The sequence below is a fragment of the Mauremys mutica genome, chromosome 1 (assembly GCF_020497125.1).
Source record: "Mauremys mutica isolate MM-2020 ecotype Southern chromosome 1, ASM2049712v1, whole genome shotgun sequence".
NCBI classification, from domain to species: domain Eukaryota; kingdom Metazoa; phylum Chordata; order Testudines; family Geoemydidae; genus Mauremys; species Mauremys mutica.
In genome coordinates, this window is record NC_059072.1 from 331,807,395 (window position 1) to 331,829,517 (window position 22,123).

Consider the following 22,123-nt stretch of genomic DNA (forward strand, 5'->3'; position numbering starts at 1 on the left):
CATCTTTTTGCTACCTAAGAGGGTACACACTATAACTAGATACATTTTTTGAAGAAACTATATAGCTTAATATTTTCAGATTCTTTTTAACTGAACTTTTAGAACGTTAGAACGGTATTTTGCTTGTTTACTAGATAATTAACTTTTTGCTCATTACCTGTGTCAAGCTGCATTCGGAGGGTAACAAGAATTTTAATTAGACACACAACAGCATATAAAATGTATTCTGATTAAAATGTTTTGATAAGAGAAGTTTATGTATCCAAAATATGTTTCACATTTACAACTAAATGATTTATTAAGCAGAAGGATTAACTCTAGTCAGTGAATTAAACTGATTATTTCAGGTCAGCCTGGGAAAATTTTCAAATATGCCTAAGTAAAAGTGACTGGAGTTTAAATTCCTCATCTTGCCTAAGTCTCTTGAAAATGAGGCAGACTCCTAAGTTGCTTAGGCTGACCTATTGTGCCCTATTTATAAAGCTTGACTTCAAACGGTAGATGTTTTTCTCCTGATTCTTTCTTTATACAGAAAGATTTTGATAGCGTTTCATGGATTCAGCATATTTATTTATTTAAACATTTTAAAAGATTGTAAATCTAGGCCTTAACACCTTTTGTATTAAATGCAAATTTCATTTTAAACAGATTTAAAAAATAAAAATGTTTAATAAAAACAAAAATAAAATAAATCTGATTGAAATAGAAACCATTTTTTAAAATAATTGATTTATCCACCCTGACTAGCAGCGAAGCCACCTTGCTTCAAACAAAATGACAAGGAAAAATAACATGTTTTTTATAATCTTTAAAATTTGTAACTCTTAATTACGTATCCAAACTATCACCTTGGGGCAAGCTTTTGTTTTTGCTCTAAACATTCAGATAAGAAACAGTGAGTGTGGATAAAAGCTTTGTGACCAAGCAAGGAAGGAGTGCTGAAATCTGCACAATAAAAGCTACCTAAATGAGCTTTATCAGTATGATCTCATGTAAGCATATTTGTTTTTGTGCACCTTGATTGCCACTTACAGACTCAAATGGTCTTGTGATGATCCTTACACATAGCTCATTTGAAATGGCTTTAATTCAAAGGCAAACAACCTCATTTATCTATTAGAGCTGGGATTTATCAGTTTCCTGGTGTATCCGGTTTCTTACCTTTCTTGGGTATGGAAAGCATTTAAATATGGGGCTCTGCACCCATACAGGGTAGGCAAAGACCTCACAGGCAGAAAAGGAACAAACATTGCTTTGTTTCTAGGGGAAGAGAAGAGGATTTGGGGGAGGGGAAACTAGTATTTTTTTTTAAACAAGGAACTAGAAACAGTATAAAGTTTTTTTTGTGTTATGCACTTGCAGCTATAACATGATTTACCTCCATGATTTGTTGTCTACCGTCAGTTCTAACATATACCAGGTGTTTGGGAATGGTTTGAGGGTGCTCTTTCAATATAAGGCATTAACTGTTCAATCCTCATTCACCAACAAATAGCATATACTTGCAGCAGATAATGAATACTTGACAGTTACTGGAAGATTTAGACCACCCGTCACCTATTTTAACGAGACAAATGGGGTAAACAATTATTGCTCACTGGCTTTTCAAAGAGCAAGGCAGAGAATTATTACAATTCACAGACCTAAGGGGCCAGTTCTCTGCTGGTGTAATCTGGCACAGGACTGTTGCCAGTTTACAGCCACAGAGATTCCTCCTGCAGATTTGTGTTTAAGTACCTTTCTAGGTAATCTATAAGGAGAATAGGGAAAGCCAAGTCAAATATTCATCTGTGTATTAATCACATCACCCTTCAAAAGTCAAGCTACCTGTACTCTCTAAATTTATTATTTAAAAGGAACACCATCAGCTTACAAAAGGTCACACTATGGTCTAAAATTATAACTTGTTACTCATAACAGTAAAACCATTGCTACTGAAGACAAAATTACTTCTCTATTTTCTCAGTTTATTTTGTGCATTTGACAGCATTTTGTGATAGGGCACACAATATTTAGTGCCCTTTTCACATAACAAGGATGATTTTTTTTCTTAATAGGAAAATGTGATTGTAAAGACAAAAGTTACCACTTTCTACCAATCCCACTGGTATCAAAACTCTTTAAAATATATTTCAAGTATGCCTTTTTACAAAGTTTGGTCCTTCAATTTGTTGTTTATGAAAGATGTAAGTCATCCTTGTGGATCCCTTTACAGCATATTTTCATAGGATCATAGAAATGTAGGGCTGGAAGGGATTTCCAGAGGTCACCTAGTTCAATAGCTCTCAACCTTTTCAGACTATTGTACCCCTTCCATGAGTCTGATTTGCCTTGCATACCCCCAAGTTTCACCTCACCGAAAAGCTACTTGCTTATAAAATCAGACATAAAAATACAAAAAAGTGTCACAGCAAAAATTGCCTCTCTCATTTTTACAATTATAAATTAAATCAATTGGAATATAAATATTGTACTTACATTTGAGTGTATAGTAGAAAGAGCAATATAAACAAGTCATTGTATGAAATTTTAGTTTGTACTGACTTTGCTAGTGCTTTTTATGCAGTCTATTGTAAAAGTAGGCAAATATCTAGATGAGTTGAAGTACCCTCTGGAGTCTGGAAGATGTCTGTGTACCCCTGGTTGAAAACCGCTGATCTACTTCATCCCAGAGCTGAGGCAGGACCACCGTTATACTTAGACCATTCCTAACAGATATTTATCCTCTAACCTATTCTTTAAAACCTTAGAATCATAGAATATCAGGGTTGGAAGGGACCATGGGAGGTCATCTAGTCCAACCCCCTGCTCAAAGCAGGGCCAATCCCCAACTAAATCAGTGATGGGGACTCCACAACCTCCTTCAGTAACCTTTCTACTACTTCACCATCCTTATTATTGGAAAGGTTTCCCTGATATCTAACCTAAATCTCCCTTCCTGCAGACTGATTACTTCTTGTCTATCTTCAGTGGAGACGGAGAACAATTGATCAGTCCTCCAGCCCTTAACATATTTGAAGACTTATCAGGTCCTCCCCCTCCCCCAGTTTTCTTTTCTCAAGACTAAACATACACAGTGCTTTTAAGCTTTCCTCGCAGGTCAGATTCTCTAAACTTTTTATTGCTCTCCTCTGGACATTCTCCAGTTTGTCCCTATCTTTCCTAAAGTATAGTGCCCAGAACTGGATAAGAACTTCAGGTTGTCCTGACTAGTGCAAAGTACAGAAGAGACCATGTTTTATATATAATCCCTTCGTTTTCAGTTTAAACCATTTTTACCAAAAAAACCTGGTTTTTACAAAAAACTTGTTTTTTTTCCACTGATTTTCACCCTACTATATAAAAATAAGTTATTTTATTAGGAAAATACACTGTATGAGATATATGCATTACAATACATTAGTATATACAAAGCTGCCTGTTGAAGTAAGGCTATGTATTAGTCTAGAAGATGCATACAAACAGGCATACACGCAAGCTCTGAAAGGTGTGCACATCTGAACGTACTGAGGAATCTCATGCCCACCAAGTAAACATTTCAAGCTGTTAGCAGATAACTGTTTAAAGATCTGACACGCTAACATGGGAACAAAATGAAAATCTGTATAAAAATATGTTTCAGAACACAAAGTAGTATTTGAAAGTTTAAAAAAAAATAAAATCAGGAAAAAAAGAATGAAGTTCAGTACATGTGGTGCAAATGGTGTGGAATAATTATTAAATGTAAATATTTATAGGCTAATAGATCTAAGTTTACAACAGTAAACTGTTCATTCAAATGAAAGGTTTTATTTAGGGATTTAGAGACATATTTTCTTAAATTTGGAGGTGGCATTATGTTTTGAGTTCTGTTTTAGTTCTGTAGCAAGCCACATTGAATTCCATTAATCAGAGCATTAATCTACTGAATACTTTCCCCCCCGCCCTTATGTCCACCAAAATAAACCCTGATATTTACTCAGAAAAATTAAGTTTTTCCCAGAGATTTTCACCTATTTTTGTTGTTGTAGTAATAAATACCGACAAATTACTGGGAAAAGTTAAATAAAAATTAGGGCTGTCAAGCGACTAAAAAAATTAATCAAGATTGCTGTTAAATAATAACAGAATATCATTTATTTAAATTTTAGATGTTCTCTACATTTTAAAATATATTGATTTTAAATACAACGCAGAATACAAAGGGTACGGTTGCTCACTTTATATTTATTTTTTATTACAAGTATTTGCATGGTAACCCCCACCCCCCCAAAAGGAAATAGTATTTTTCAATTCACCTAACACAAGTACTGCAGTGCAATCTCTATCATGAAAGTTGAACTTACAAATGTAGAATTATGTACAAAAAATGCATTCAAAAATAGAACCATGTAAAACGTCAGAGCCTATAGGTCCACTCAGTCCTACTTCCTGTTCAGCCAATTGCTAAGACAAGTTTGTTTACATTTGCAGCAGATAATGCTGGCCTCTTATTTACAATGTCACCTGAAAGTGAGAACAGGCACATGCCAGATGCGCTAAAGTTTCACAAGTCCCTTCATGCTTCAATCACCATTCCAGGGGACATGCGTCCATGCTGATAAAGGGGTTCTGCTCCATAACCACCCAAAGCAGTGCGGACAAACGCATGTTCATTTTCATTATCTGATTCAGATGCCACCAGCGGAAGGTTGATTTTCTTTTTTGGTGGTTCGAGATCTGTAATTTCTGCATCAGAGTGTTGCTCTTTTTTAAAACCTCTGAAAGCATGCTCCACACCTCATCCCTCTCAGATTTTGGAAGGCACTTCAGATTCTTAAACCTTGGCTCGAATACTGTAGCTATCTTTAGAAATCTCACATTGGTACCTATTTTGCGTTTTGTGAAATCTGCAGTGAAAGTGTTCTTAAAATGAACAACATGTGCTGGGTCATCATCCGAGACTGCTATAATATGAAATATATGGCAGAATGTGGGTAAAACAGAGTAGGGACATACAATTCTCCCCCAAGGAGTTCAGTCACATTTAATTCATGCATTATGGTTTTTTTTTTTTGTTTTTTTTAAGCTGGCATCATCAGCATGGAAGCATGTCCTCTGGAATGGTGTCCGAAGCATGAATGGGCATACAAATGTTTAGCATATCTGGCAAGTAAATACCTTGCAATCCCAGCTACAAAAGTGTCATGCAAATGCCTGTTCTCACTTTCTGGTGAGATTGTAAATAAGAGGCCAGCATTATCTCCTGCAAATGTAAACAAATTTGTCTTAGCAATTGGCTGAACAGGAAGTAGGACTGAGTGGACCTGTAGGCTCTGACATAACTGCATTCAAAAATAAAATAATGTAAAATGTAACCAAAAAATCTACATTGTAAATTGCACTTTCACGACAAAGAGATTGCACTACAGTACTTATATGAGGTGAACTGAAACATACTATTTCTTCTGTTTATCGTTTTTACGGTGCAAATATTTGTAATAAAAACATACCCTTTGATTTCAATTACAACACAGAATACAATATATATAAAAATGTAGAAAAACAACATTTGTAATACATTTCAATTGGCATTCTATTGTTTAACAGTGCGATTAAAACTGCAGTTAATCGCCATTAACTTTTTTGAGTTAATCATGCGAGTTAACTGCAATTATTTGACAGACTTAATAAAAATAAAAACCGAAAATGTAGGGCCCTAAATATATGACACTTCTGTTAATACATCCCAGAATATTAGCCTCTCTCACAACTGCACCACACTGTTAGCTCATATTCAATTTGTAACCCACTATCACCTCCAATCCTTTTCTGTAGTATTAGCCCCCTGCCAGTTAATCCCCACGTTGTATTTATGCATTTGAGCTTTCCTTCTTAAGTGCAGTACAATAGAACCTCAGAGTTATGAATTGACTGGTCAACCACACACCTCATTTGCAACCAGAAGTACGCAATCAGCAGCAGCAGACACCAAAAAAAGCGCAAGGACTGTACAGTACTAAAAAAATAAAGGGAAAGTTTAAAAAGGATTTGACAAGGTAAGGAAACTGTTTCTGAACTTGATTCATTTAAATTAAGATGGTTAAAAGTTTTTATTCTGCATGGTAAAGTTTCAAAGCTGTATTAAGTCACTGTTAAATTGTAAACTTTTGGAAGTTTTGTTTTATTCAGAATTCCGAACATTTCAGAGTTCTGAACCTCCACTCCTGAGGTGTTCATAACTCTGAGATTCTACTGTACTTTGCACCTGTCTTTTGTTTGTTCTTATCTTTCAAGGAAAACAAAATGGTTTATGAAAAACATTATGATGAACACTGAGTTAAAAAGAGCATAATGACGTGCTTTCACTGATAGCAACTCTGTTTTGCAGATTAATTTGAATACCCTGGAATTCGGGGGAAAACTGGATGAAGACTGATGCTTAAACCCAATTTTAGAAGATAAGTGACCATTGTACACACTCCTGTATTGAATATTTGGTTGAGACTAAGTTTTTCCTACTATGTCTATTCTTCTAATAACTTATCCATAACTATGACTTCAAAACATTTACATCTGCCATTCTTATTTATGTTCAAGTGAGATTTGGTTTCTTTTAGTTCTTCTGTTACTAGGGCAATAGATATTTTGAGAATATGAAATGAATGTAGGCAGGTTTTTGAAATCTTAGTTTTCTTTAAACAAGGCTGCCATTGTTTGCAAACATCAATTAAGAACTGTCCCTTTTGTATCCTAAAAGAGTATAACAGGATTTGTGACCAACTTCCATGATTTTACAGTATCAATGACTGCCCTGTTACCCCTAATTAATTTATCACTAAAACTAGGGAAAAATGCTGTTGCAATTGGTTCAGCGACTTCTAGATTTGTTTGTATGTGGCACTCAACAGTAATCTTGCTGAGTATACTCACTCCACTACTTTAAATTTCAGTCTTAAAAGATGTTGCATTTTCTATAGCACAGACAGGCAGAAACACTTCAAATACAAACAAGATTGAGCAGCAAGTGCAAATGGCTATAATCTGTTCCTGAATGATGAGACATCTATGCAGTTCAAAATAAACTAACGTTTCTTTGAACTCCTTTAGATACCTGATTATTTAAAAACTGAATTTTCAGAACAATTTAAAATAGACATTTGCCCTTGTTGTACCGATATAACAGAAAAGATCCGACATGCCTCCAAAGAATGCTGTTACTTCCTAGCAGCACATTTGTGTTAAAGGAGTGCTATGCAGTAGACGAATGCACCTGATAGACTTGAGAAAAATGACACATTAGATTGTCTTAGGCCAAGTTCTATATACTAGTAGAAATGGAAGTTTAGATGCATTCCACAGCCTTGCTCTCAAAAACAGTACTGAACATGAATGAAGCTACTACAACTTTCTACCCTCCTTGCTGTAGTTAGGGTGTAAAAGTTATATACACAATTGAAGCAATACTATTATATACTAATAGTCCCACTGAGAGTCATGCACCCTCAATCTCCTTCCCAATCCAAAGTCACCTGTCCTGTTCTAAAACGTGCAAAGCTGCTGTCTACACAAACTTTATATATAAATACTTCTGGGTGTGATTTTTTTTTAACGTAAATAGTTATACTGGTACACTCCCCAATGTGGATGCAGTTACAGCAGTAAAACAGTGTAGCTTATTCCCCTTCTCATAGAGGAATAGCTATTCTGATAAAAAGTACTTTTATACACCTAACACTACAGCCAAACTAAGGGCATATGGTTATACCAGTGTGGCAGCTGGTGCTGCTCTGTAGTGCCCTCCCCGCTCCCGCAGGGCAAAGAATGGCATTGGAGGCTCTTCCTGCTGTAGTCCACAAGTTTTGGTCGCCTGTTTGAAGTGGGGTGGCCTGTGCCATAGGATCAGCATCAATCTCTGAACAGTTAAGTAACAAAATAATAAGATCAGAATTTATTTAATGGCACAGACAGCCACACAAAACTCAAATGCAAGCATTTAGTTAAAGCTCTTGGGGGCAAGGCCCTGACCTGCTCTGTCCCAGTCTCACCTAGCACTGCCCCTCAGAAGCAGAAGCCAAGCCTTCTAAAATGGCCTGGTATCTCCTCATTGGTAAATGTCTCCTTCTAGGCCCCTGGAGGACTAAGGGTATGTCTATGCTACAGCTGCACAGCTATGGTGCTGCAGCTGTGTCACTGGGAGTGCCATAGTGTAGATACTTCGTACATTGAGGGAAGGGGTTTTGCCATTGATGTAGTTAATCCACCCGCCAAAAGCAGTAGCTAGGTCAACAGAAGAATTCTTCCGTTGACCTAGCCATGTGTCCATCAGGGGTTAGGTTGACCTAACTGCGGCACTCAGAGTGCAAAAATTTTCACAGCCGAGAGACATAGCTAAGCTGACCAAATTTTTAAAGTATAGCCTGGGCTTAAGTCCTGTTGGTAGCCAGTTTGAATAGGTTTACCTTGTGCAGAGATATCAGGATGCTGAGGCAGGGGGCAGACAAGTCATGACAGACCAAGCCATAATTCATATAGTTACAGTGGCACAACTTGTGTGTGTGGACAAGGCCCTTAGTGAATCTGACACACCTACTTTCTATTTGCCAAACCTTGCATATCTATATCTACATATCTATATTTACACACACACACACACACCCCTACCTCTCTTACCACATGAAAAGCTTATAAAATAATTGTCTAAACATGATATAATGGGGCAAATATGAGCCTAGATGTCTATAGTGGGAAATGGGCCTCTTGGACTACTAGAATTCTTTGAGCCTGCCAACAAAAAATAAACAGTCAAAAGAAACCCAGTAAACATTTATTTGGATTTTAAAAGCATTTGGCAAACTTATAACAAGAGGCTATAAGGAAACTAAGGAGTTGGAAGGTACAATTCTGCCATACTGGAAACTGGTTTAAGGGTTTGCATATATGAAAAAAATAGTGTCAGTTTAACGTCAAGTGCTATTTTAAACCAAAATTAGTTAAACTGGTCCAAAAGGCTGTAGGGACACTTATTTTGGCTTAAACCCAGATTTATTTTGGTTTAGTCTAACAATTATGAATACTCAGACTCAGATTATTTCTATAGCAGTTTCATTAATATTTCTATTATAAAATATTCAAGATATTTTATTTTGTCTTGTCTTCAAAGTATCAGGCAAAAATGAAAAAAACCAACAAAAGGTTGGTGCTTACTCAGGAATACAGATCAGGATATCAATTATCAGCAATGGATGCACCAATATCCACCAAATTTGAGGAATTTGACGTAGAGTTCACTAATAGGGAACAGCATCTTTTTACTAATATACATACATTCCATATTGTGCATTTTGCACAACTATCTCAGATTTAATAGATTTAATGATCTCTTCAAATAATCCTTTCCCTTTACACAGAAATAAACAGACCTTTAAAATGCACAAAAAAATTGAAACGTTATTTTGCTTTTAATGAGGAAAAAAGAGTATGCATTTACTATTATTAGGAGACGCAGGAAAAGAAGATTGCAATAAATTTGTTTCTCAGACTGTTACACCTCTTCTTCAGGTCCAAAAAGATGCTACCTGCCCTAACACAACACAACTATTTATGGAAAATGGTAACAATGTTAGGGGACACGCCCACACATTCAACGAGCAACATAATCAATCTTTTCTGCATTCAAACTATGTAATCTGGCTTTGTCTGATAGATCATGAGTCTTTGGAAAAGACAGACAGCAAAAATAACTTAAGGTGTTCTCAAGTTTTTAAAGATTTTAGATAGTCACAATTCTACACCTCTACCCCGATATAACGCGACCCGATATAACACGAATTCAGATAAAATGCAGTAAAGCAATGCTCCGGGGGTGTGTGTGTGTGTGTGTGTGTGTGTGTGTGCACTCTGGTGGATCAAATCAAGTTCGATATAACGTGGTTTTACCTATAACGCAGTAAGATTTTTTGGCTCCCAAGGACAGTGTTATATCAAGGCAGAGGTGTACTTTGTTTTTATGAAACACTGTAAAGAAAGTTTGCCATAGAGCATGCAGCTAAAACAATCCTGACTGATTTCCCTAGCCTCTTTTTGCCAGAAGCTGGGAATGGGCGACAGGGGAAGGATCATCTGATGATTACCTGTTCTGTTCATTCCCTCTGGGGCACCTGGCATAGGCCACTGTTGGAAGACAGGATATTGGGCTAGATGGACCTTTGGTCTGACCCAGGATGGCCATTCTTATGTTTTCTCTTCATCAAAAGAAGGAGACTCCCAAATGTTCAAAGTGGGCTTCCATAAACCCACTGAGAACCAGCTAGAAGTCCCATGAGCCAGGCTCGTGTTCCATCCAGTCCAATATCATATCTCTAACTCTAAACAGTAGTAGCTATTTTAGAAATACAAATGCTGAAGCAGGCAATTATGGGATAGCCTACCCCCAGAGAAAGTTTCCTCTTAACCTCCAATAATTAGAGATTGGCTGATACTTCAAAGCTCGAGTTTTTATATCATTCTAAAGCTTTTTAAAAATATTCATTAATTTAAATCCAGATCTTCTTGTTATTCATAAATATCTAATCTAAACCCTATCTGAATCCTAAGCTTTCTATCTCATTGATATCCTCTGGCAATGAGTGTCACAAACTGATATTTCCTTTTATCAGTTTTGAATGTGCTCCCTCAATGTTATTAAAAGATGGGGGGGAGGGAGGGAAAAGAATAGAAACCTTAATCTAATTTCTGTATTTATTATTTTGTAAGCTTTTATCCCTCTTATTAATTTCCTTACTAAGGTAAACTATTCCGCTCTCTTCAATCCCTCTTCCATGTTCCTAATCGCTTCTGAAACACCCTCTCCCCCAATCTTTCTTGGCAGGGGGTGACCAGAACTGAACACAGTATTCCAAGTGAGGGAATACCACTGAGGTATTTAACGGCATAGTGCTTTTCTGTACTATTCTCCATCCCATTCCTTATAGTGTACCCTATTCCTGCCAGCAGTGGCACTGCGTGTGCTGCACAGTGAGAGGCACGGCTATTCGTCAGCATACTCACTCTGCAGCAAGATGACAAAGGCCAGCAGGAGCGGGACACACACTACTAGCACGCCAAGACCACAAGCAGCAGAAGATCATTAGAGGCAACTGACCCAACCTGAGCCTGAGCGCATCAGGTTGTTTTCTGACCCGACCTAACACATGTAGTCAGGTCCCATCGAGTTGGGGTCAGATTGTAGGGTTTTATTCTGAATGCCAACACACAGACTCCCACATGAAACTGTCAAGTGGAAACCAACTGGAGTGAGGCAACAAGGGCGGAGACTGGTATCAGGACCTCTGACACATAAGAGATCCAGGATACTTTAGACAGACCAAAAAGCTAGTGGATGATTTCTGATAATTTTTTCATTTTTTCCAAGTTCAACATCTTTCTTCGACATGAACAGATTAGTATCCTCAAAAAGCAATGTATCTTTGCCTGCACTTTAGAAGACAGTCCTGACATCTGCAGCTAAAAACATCTCCAAACTGCCACCATTGCCAGAGACCAGGTTCCAAAGTCAAAAATATTATATGAGGCTCTTAAAGAATAATACCATGACACCAACTTATCTTCTTTGATGGTGGACAAAACCTCAAATATTTTCCCTCCCAGGCATATATTTGACTCATGCAGAAAATTTAACCCATAAGACACAATTATAGTGGCTCATAAGAGCCTAACAGTTGGCTGGCCTTAAAGTTAACGAAATCCAGAAATATGCTTTCTTCACAAATTGATCCAAGTTCTTAGATTCCCAGCTCACACGAGCACAAAAAAGATCTCTGAAAGGCCTAAATCCTTCTGAGGCCACAAATATTGTGAAGGAGACCAGGGAAGGATGCTTAAAAAGTAGTTTAAAGCCCTCCTTAGGTATCTGGTAAAAAAGGTATTTCCTGGAAACTTGTAGCACTGCAGCTGGATGAGTCCATAGCTCTTTCATTGGCTTTACAAGCCCTAAATGTATTGGAAAAGCAGTTCTTCCCCACTCAGTCAACTCCAACACACTTATGTGATTTGCTTTCTATCTAGATGAGATGAATTTCAGGAAATCGAACTATCCTAACCTCCCAGATCCTACATTTTTCTCATTTCTCCCAGAGGAGAATCATCCAAGAGCAATAGCGAAGACTGAGAAACTTGTTCTTAACAGTCATCCCCCCTTAGTAATGCAGAACCTGGGGACCTTTCATGGTGAGAGAAAAAGCTCCTCCAGTGGTCTAGAACACTTGGAAAAAGCAATTTATACCCATAGTCAGCCTGATCCTGTATCCCTTTTGCTGAAATAGCCTCTGGAAAAAGAGCATGAAACAAGAGGAGCTGGAGTCCAAATTGCCAAAATCCAAGGCAAAGCCTATAACCGCCTAGCAGCAGACAGGTAGGATGGCCAGACCAAGGAGTATCATTATCAGAAGATCTATACCCTTCAGATACAGTCATACTCTTCTCAAACTCCTCCCATTTTCCTCAAAATAGAACTTAAATCCAAGGTATCAACTATTCTGTCAGAAAGACATTTCTGCAGGAGACACCAATGGATCATGACTGAAGACTGACCCTACAAGTCCCATTGTGCATGTGCAAAGGTCCCACAGAAGGGTATGTGCAGTGAATCTGTTCCAAGTGCCTTACTAGTGCAAAAGATCCTACTGTTCCAGGTCTGAGGAAGGCCCTTCCCTCTATAGCTGTGGACACCGGACTAAGATCCAAGTCCAGACAACAGCATTTTGTCACAGTGATGGATTCAAAGACCTCAAATCCAACACTTAAAAGACCTTATACCAGAGTCTCAGATACTCCAGTGTCATAGCCAAGGTTCTTCTCTTGAATTTGGAGCCTTTAGATTTCAGAACTGACCCACTCAGGCCTAGGGTATTGTTTCAAGGTAATTTCTCTTCAATCCATTTGCCTTTGCAGACTGCTCTCAAACTGTGCTTCTCTCCAAGCTGGCATGAGGCATAAACACAGTGCAAGTCTCAAAGCCACAGGATGAATACCCCTTGCCCAAACACTTTGGACAGTAGGACTTTTTGTTTGAGATGGGTTTTCAAGCCTATCCTCCACTCCTGTTCAGCTGTGCCAAAAACAAAGTTGCAAGGCAACTTGGACAAGATCCCTATGAACTCTTGAATAAAAGCAGTAACTGAAAACACCACCAACAAAACCGCACCTTATTTAACTACACCTCTACCTCGACATAACGCGGTCCTTGGGAGCCAAAAAAATCTCACCGCCTTATAGGTGAGACCGCATTATATCAGATTTGGTCTGATACGGTGTATCGGCAAGAACTGATACGCCGTGACGGACTGGACCGGCTTCCCCAGCGGTGATTTAAAGGGCCCAGTGCTCCAGCTACTGCGGGGAGCCCCGGGCCCTTTAAATCACCACCAGAGCTCTGGCAGTGGCTGGAGCCTCTGGCCCTTTAAAGCACCGCCCGAGCCCCGCACGGGCAGGGATTTAAAGGGCCCGGCGCTCCAGCCGCTGTGGGGAGCCCTGGTCCCTTTAAATCACCGCCGGAGCTCTGGCAGAGGGACTCGGGTGGGGATTTAAAGGGCCCGGGGCTCCACACGAATTTGGATATAATGAGGTAAATCAGTGGGGCTCGGGCGGTGATTTAAAGGGCCCGGGGCTATATCGGGTCACGTTCTATCGGAATAGAGGTGTATTAACAAAACTTCAAACTGATGAGGACAAAGCAAAATAGGGAAATGGGGATCAACTTCCTGAGCACAGTAGCTGGTAGAAGAGAGGAATTCAGCAACAGCTAGTGTCTTTCATGCCATCTTTCCCACAACACTGAAACTGAGGGGCAGGCCTGCACATACTATCTTATGTGTTCTGCAGCTCATGTGGTGAAGGATCTGCAGAGGCAACATCAAGAAAGTGAACTAAATGCCTCTTTACTGTTGTTACTTTAAAAAAAATAATCAGTGATGTCAATAGAAAATTGTCATTACAGTGAAATTTACCCTTATGTTTAGGGATCTGAAGATGAATTTATCTAGAGTAGCTTGTTTCAAGTGCCAACAATGAATGGAAACCAAGCCCTTAGTGGAAAGAATTAGGCTACAAAAGGGCATGGCCGTCCTCAGAAATAAATACGATTTTCAACTCCTACTAATCACTGAAAGGTAAGCTTTTGACTCAATCAAATTTGATCAATCAAATCAGCACACATTTACTGAAGACCTGCACACGACAAAGTAAAATAAACATCAGGCACAGTAAGTTACTTCTGTCAACAAAACTATGAGCTGAAGAAGAGCTCTGTGTAAGCTCAAAAGCTTGTCTCTCTCACCAGTTGAAGTTGGTCCAATAATAGATCTTACCTCACCTACCTTGACTCTCTAACAAAACTATAGTAAGTACACTGCTGGAGTGGCCTGGAGAAGGTCATAATCAGAAAAGGGAACAAGAATAAGATTTTATACTTTCTTGGCACAGATGATAAAAACGTAAACCGCAATAGAATGTGAAGTTGTACACATTTCAAGGAAAACTCCTTCAAGCTCAACAGCAGCTAGCAGCCTGTCTCTATTTGCTGTCACTCTAGATCAGAGGAGCTCACATGGGTTTTTGGTCCCCCCCACATTGGTCCCCCCCCCCACCCCCTTCCCTGCCCCCTTCAGTTACACTTGAGCTCTTTGACTGAAAAGGTCTGGAACAGATTAAAAGTCCAACCACAAAATAAAAAGCCTTGGCACATACTCAATCCTGTCTGGGATACACACACACAGTGGGCCCAAAAAGGGAAACTATGCAGTAAGAAACCCTTATGCAATCTTTTGGACATTTCTGTCCTTTTTCAGTTTAACTGCCACAGCCTTAACATTTTATGGAACTTCAGTATGCTCAAGACAAGTAGTTCCATCCTTCTACTGAGACAGTACTATTTACAGGAGTTGAAATTAGTTCTTAGAAATTAAATACATCTTACCTAAAAACATTTTCTCTTTTTTAATTCTAGCTGGCTGACCCAAGCTCTTATAATTCAAAACTGTAAAGCAATACATGGAAGAAGAGCAAAATACATTTCCTGAGCGATTACTTAAGTAAACATAATTGGCATCCCTCTTTTCATAGTAAAAGGCAACACTATTTTTCTAAATGATTTTACTTCCTGTTTCAACCACAGATTACTATTCATATATTAAGTAGATTTTGAAGTTCAAATGACTAATACACTGCTTTGCAACACACAAATAGGACTACAACTCAGAAGGCTAGTATTAAGGGCAATACGGACAGATCTGCCAAAGATGACAGCCTCCCATATATGCCCCACCTTTGACTCAAGTTGCACAGTGGTTCAACCGGTTTACAAGCTAGTCAGCAGCTTACAAACAAATTGTGATAATTCTGTGGTTTTCATAAGGACAGATATTTAAACATTTACGACTACAAAGTTGAAAATAAAAGCTGAAATTTCTAGCAGTCATTTTAAAATAAAAGTGAACTGCTGAGTTTGAGTTTTCCACAATACTGTTTATATGGCATTCATGGAGTTAATGACTCTCCCAAAAGGGGCCCACAGTTGTTGTTAGGTCAACCCCTGTAAAGCTTCAAAGGCTTTGTATCCCCTCAGCCTGACCTACTCAGTGATCTGCACACTGTTTTCATTTAGATGCACTGAGTCCAAGACTAAATCTTGAAAACCACAATGATCTGCTCTCTTTTTTATACAGGTTTTTCCATAGCTCTGAAAAAATACCTCACAAATCCACCCAAAGGAGCTGAAAATAGTGAATTATCTGGATAACAAATCAAGGAAAATCTAATGTACCTATTAAAACTGGCAGACTTTTTGTAAACTATCATGACTTTGTACCGAAAACAAAAACAAAAAAAAATACCCGAAATACCTTAATGCTAAAACAGGACCTGAGAAAATTATTAAAATTCTGTACGGCTCAATGACCATTTGTATGATGCAGCTAAACAATATCTGAGATTTCCACAATCCACTGTACTCTAGCTATATTCCATTATTGCAGTGGTTTTCAACTGAGGTACATGAGCTCTCATCAGGGGGTACATGAGAAAAATCCTGTAATGGCAGACGACGCATAATGTTATCCCTTACAGACCACCTTCCCCCCCACCATTTTCATAGGTATATTATGACCCTATCCCAGATGGAGGTATGTGGTAGACTATATTATTCGGAAAGTGGTACACAGCCTAAAAAGGTTGAAAAGTTTGTAACATTCTCTTATTGTTTGCCTGAAAATTAACATTACCAAAAAAGTGAAAGATTAGTTCCTCTAATTTAAAAAGATTTTAATAATTCTATTTTTACTAAAATAGTAACCGATGAGTATTTTCCATGCCTCAAATAAGATTTTGATACAAACAACACTATCATATATTTCTCTCAATACTGTTTAAAAACAGACAGCTTTCTCATGATCATCACTGTAGCAAGCTGGAATTATAAGCTGGTGTGTGATTCAAATGGATTTTGACAGCATGATTATTATTAATACGTTCGTTAGGATATCATAAAGGAAAGTATCTCTTTCTTTTGGAAGCATCATTTTAGCTGGTAAAAGATTTGCAATTGTGGGAGAACAGAGAGCCTGGATCAAATGCTTTATTCTGACAAAGTAATTCCTGGATGCCACAAAAGTTGGTAGCCCTATGAAGCAACTAGTGAAGTCCTGATCCCTGGCATCAAAGATTTAGATGACAGAGAGAATATGAATTTATACTTATTTTTTAAAGGATGTAATTAGGGTGTATGCGATTCAAATCAAAGTATTTTATCTTACTGCTAAAAATATTCCAAATGTGCCTGCAAAATGAAAATGTCTAAAGTGAACTGAAACTAAAGTGAATAAAAAAAAAATTCTTAAGTGAGATGAACTTTTACCAAAGCGTGGGTCAAGCCTTGGGTCTAGCCAAGATGTGGTCTTGTTCTTATGGTTTATGTAGTAAATTTCTCCATCCTGGGTCATGGCTTGTTCCCATCCATCAGGGAGTGGGCCTGCAATATAGAAGGAAGGAATTCATAGTAGGCTCTTGTTTGCTCCAGCTCAAAAATAGATCTAAATAAAAAAAAATCCCAACATTTTACATGTAAAACAGTACATGAAACAAATAGTTTCAAGCGCATGTCTAACAGTCCTGGGAGGAGGGCAGAAAAGGGGTTATGAGGAAATCATACAAATGAGATTATAAAGCATTTATGCCATTTTATTAAAAATCTGGAGTTTGATTTTATAACTTTTGTGTCTTTTAATATGTTTTGGCACTTATTCCTTTGCTAGGGTCCATTCGGGGTAAAGGAATTTTAAAATACAAAACCAGCAATAAGTCAAGCCTGCCAGAATGAAACCAGTATGAGCACCTGAAATTTTATCAGGGTAGGAAGTAATTCTCCCCCTCTAATGGTGAAAGTTTGTCTGGTAAGTAAGGCTCAGCAGCAGCATGAAACTGACACGATTCTTCTGAAATTCTATTTTACTGCTCCTCCAACATAAGACAGCAGAGCAAAATTTACCGGAATCATCCCCCACCGCTGCAAAAGTGCTATAGGCTGCAGCAGATGCAAGGCATGATACTGCAGGGAAGGAGGGAGAGAAAAAGTGATGAGAAAGTGGAGGAAGAGCAAATAAATAAACACAAATGCACAGAGTCTGAAGGAGACAGGAAGGGTCATGCTACGCCCCACTCCCAGCAGGTAGGCCTGTGCATGTTGTTATCTCAAAATCTCCCCTGTAGCAGACTCCAAGGGCTATGCTTGAATGAGGAAACATGAGGGTCTTCTCTGGCCCTTGGGCTACCAAATGACATGCAAGATATGGGTTGGAGAGTTGCCACTGGAACACTGCTCCTGAATGCTACGTGTTCTCATCCATAGTTTATCATGTCGTCCCCGTCCTCCCTACCAATCATCCACCTGTATTTTCTTTACAGAGACTGTAAGCTCTTTGAGGTGGGATTGTGTCGTCTTCTGCCTTTGTTGGGACATAAATTTATTTAACTTAGGGTGGGACTTTTGGAAGTGTGTAAGTGATTTAGATACTTGAAAGAACACCATCCTTATTTCTCTGGATTTAAACAATAAAAAGGGGTGCCTAAACAAGGTTCTTGGTGCCTCTGCCACAAATTTCAAGAAGAAAGATAAAATTACACAGAACTTCCTACAACAGCCATCAGGCTCTTCTCCCCCTCTTCTTCAATCTAACGTGAAACAAAATACCAATAAGAACAATCTACAAAGGTTGGCTGGTAAGCATTTGGCTAAGTTTTTAGAAGTCCTATATAGTACAGACCTGACTGGTATGTACACATGATCACTCTAAACCAGGGGTCCCCAATGCGGTGCCTGTGGGTGCCATGGCGCCCGCCAGGGAATCTAAATGCGCCCACGTACTGGCCGGCAGACAAGCATCTGCCGAAATGCTGCCGAATTTCGGTGGTGATACCTCTTGATGATGCTGGTTGCCGCCGACAAACAGCCTCATCCAGAATTTCGACAGCATTTCAGCGGATGCTTGTCCGCCGCCATAGTCCTCCGTGGCTCGTTGTCTGGGGGAAAACAGATTTTTGCTTAATTTTAGGAGAACTTTTCTTGAGAATTTTTAAAGAATAAATTAATATGTATTTGCACTCAGAGGCCTCAATCAGGATCAGGCCTACATTGTGCTAGTTGCTGTTCAAATACATAGGAACAGTCCCTGACCCAAGCAGCTTCCATTTAAACTGTGTTTCTGCTTAAAATTTCTCCATTCTGGTGCCAACTGGCTGCTCTGCACCTCCTTCTCAGTAGAATCCTGCATGGATATCTGCAGATATGCAGATTTTCAGGATTTAGATATAAAATTTGGAGCTGCATCCATCTGCAATCCACAAACATGGTGCACAGATATAAAGAGGATATCTGCCGGTTAGCAGGGCTCTGCTTCTCTGGACAAGGTGGTGGACTGCTCCACTACTGGAGCATTGGCTCCAAGATTGCCTCCTTTCAGAAGAAACCTGCCCCAAACACAGTCTGACCTCAGCAACTAGTTGTACACACAAAATGCGTAAATCAAGTAACTATAATTAATAGAAAGCTACTCAGTCTTCCTCATGAGTTACTGGTGGCGGTGTGCCACTTCCAAAAACTGTTTACAGATGTGAAAATACCCATGTCAACCATTAATGGGATTTGTGCCCCAGATTTCTGAAGCCCAAGGAATTAACCTCTCTGCTAGAATCAGATCACATAAGAAGTCTGTAGCAGTACAGAGAACTGGAAACAGGTATCGAGTCCCAGACTAACACCATCACCACTAGACCAACCTTGCTCTCTCCACATCTAAGACCATAAAAACATAAGACCTTAAGAATGGCCATCCTGGGTCAGACCAAAGGTCCATCTAGCCCAGTATCCTGTCTTCTGACAGTGGCCAATGCCAGGTGCCCCAAAGGGAATGAACAGAATAGGTAATCATCAAGTGATCCATACCCTGTGTCCAATTCCCAGCTTCTGGCAAACAGGCTACAGACACCATCCCTGCCCATCCTGGATAATAGCCACTGATGGATCCATCCGCCATGAATTTATCTAGTTCTTTTTTGAACTCTGTTATAGTCTTGGCCTTCACAACATCCTCTGGCAAAGAGTTCCACAAGTTGACTGTGCGTTGTGTGAAGAAATACTTCCTTTTGTTGGTTTTAAACCTGCTGCCTATTAATTTCATTCAGTGACCCCTAGTTCTTGTGTTGTGAGAAGAAGTAAATAACACTTCCTTATTTACTTTCTCCACACCAGTCACCTGTTAATCAATGCATCCCCATGAGACCAGATTCCAGAAAAGGACAATCTCACCTATCCCCTAGTCCCAGAGCTAGGAGATGGCAGCTAGACAGGCAAAACAATTCAAATTTAGATGACTATGATGAAGATCAGATAAGTCCACATCCTAGTGGATGTAACACAAATGTTCTACTGCACTTAAGTATTTGGGGGCAGGTAGTTCCTAAGAGTAAGATATCTTGGAATCAAAACTCCAACAGATGGCAGTCCATCTGCCTGTCTGGACAAGAGAGTGAAACATCAGCCTGTTAGTCCCAGACCAAGGGAGTCATGAGCATTCTAGAATTTCATTTCTAGATTAACAGGATATCTGTGAACAGGGTTTGAAAAAAATGTGCTTGCTCACTTGGTTGTAGAGTAGGAAACCTTCCTTGGGAAGTGCCATCAACTTCTGCAGAAAACAAAACCGCTGCTAGCACTGTCTGCTACAGTGCTTTCTTCTTGAGTCTGTAAAAGAGCTCCCATGCCTCTGCTGTTGCTCATAGCTTTGCCACACTGCAGAGCGAAAACTAACCAGAGTCCTATCTGCTTGCACTGCTGTTTAGTTTTCTGAACAACCGTGAAACTAAATAGAAGCACGTCACTTTCATTGAGCAGCTGACTGAGCAATAGTAGAGGGAATATTGAGCCACTCACCAGGTGGAAAACTCAAAGAGTGGAGAAGAGGTAGAACAGCAGACACACACATACACACACACGGGGCAGACAGAAGAGCTGAAGGTGTCAAGTATATTGCCTATATAATCATAGAAGTCCCATTGACTTCAATGGGAGCAGAGTGCTTTTGAAATTCTCACCCATAAGTGTACTGTAGAGAGTACATATTATTTCTTTTCACATTTAGATAGAGTATAAGCAATTTCAATGACTGCTTTATCCAATATAAAATGTTTGATCACAAACACCTTCCCAATGCAAATAATATCCTACCGCAATGGAAATGAGCCTTCTTCCTGTTCTATTCATCTTTGTTAACTTTGACACTATCCGGACAAAATTTTCAAAAAACTAGATTCCAATTCCAAACACAAGTTATCCTTTACAGAGAGTACTAAGAAAATGTGTCTTTATAACGAAATATATCATGCCATAACTGGGCATGAATACATGGTATTTCAAAGTTGTTGTTTTTTTTAATTCTGTCCCTGCCCTGAATAACTGAGACTATAAATTAAGGAAACACAGAACATGTAGTTGCCAGACAAAAGAAGGGGCGGGAAAAAAAGAAGAGGACAGAAAGTATATCAAACAAGTTTCATTAATGTATACTGAGCAAATCTTGAATCTAATTTTTAGAGAGAGATGGAGATAGGGCAGGAAAGGAACAAGTCATTTCTACATACAGCAAGTAGAGGTATATACATAAATACTTACATCTGCCAACTTGATAACAATTAAGTAATTAAGACCAAACAGTCCATAAATCAACAAACTTTCAAACTAAAGCCACAGCTAAACTCTAGTAGTAAAAATCAGATAATCCAGATAGTGGTATTATAAAATACCTTGAAGGTTTATCTTTAAATAAAAATTTCAGAGCAATTCACAAGGGTGACAGTGGAATAGTTTCTCTTTATAACTATCTATAACCATCAGCCAGCCAACTATGTGATCCTATCAACCAAGAACTTCTAGGTGCTTTGTAATATCAAATGATCCAACTCCACCAAGACGTCCAACACTGCATGGGAAGCAGAGTCTAAAAAGATGCACATGGAATAACTTTGTACATCCTTCACCTTTATTGTTACATGAGAAAAAGCAAAACACATTGCAGGTACCTCTCTTCCCTCACCCCCACTACTTTTCAAATCTCAATTTTCTATCATGAGACTCTCACCAGAGTCGTAACCTGTCATGGCTAAATTTCATGAAAAGTTCCCCAAAAGAGAAGCACACCTCTAAATAAATGTAGTGCCGTGTATGATGGTCTCTTACACACTTTCTTCTTAAGTTTCCTGATAAGCACATATAATATCCAGTGTTTACAAAAGCAGTGTATACAATATCATGAACTGTATGGAGAAAAGGTAAATTTGAAACTAAAAATGAGCAGGAATCCTCAAGACAAGGTAGTTGAAATTTACACCTTCCACAGGGCCCTGGTTCATTTTCTGCTATATTACCCACAAGGAGCTATAAACTGTGTATTTGCTTCTGTCCGCCTCTCTCACATGGCCATTTTCTTGCTAAATTCTGATCTAATTTCTACCAAATACCACTAAAGAAAATTAATTCCTTGGGGGAGAGTGGGAATAGAAGGCAAAAGGAAGAGAGACGACACACTGATGGAATTGATGGACAGCATTAAAATAAAAATCT

General features: G+C 38.8%; 1 protein-coding gene across 16 annotated transcripts in view; it reads right to left on the reverse strand.

Moving 5' to 3' along the window:
• YAP1 (Yes1 associated transcriptional regulator) overlaps positions 1-22,123 on the reverse strand; it is a 180,127-nt gene that overhangs the window by 53,868 nt on the left and 104,136 nt on the right. For 9 of the 16 annotated variants that reach the window (XM_045019291.1, XM_045019264.1, XM_045019255.1 and 6 more), the window contains one exon: positions 16,868-16,981. The exons of the other annotated variants lie outside the window; for them this stretch is intronic. In XM_045019291.1, the coding sequence (XP_044875226.1) occupies positions 16,868-16,981 (114 nt within the window). The remainder of the gene's footprint in view (positions 1-16,867; positions 16,982-22,123) is intronic. 16 annotated transcript variants of the gene reach the window in all.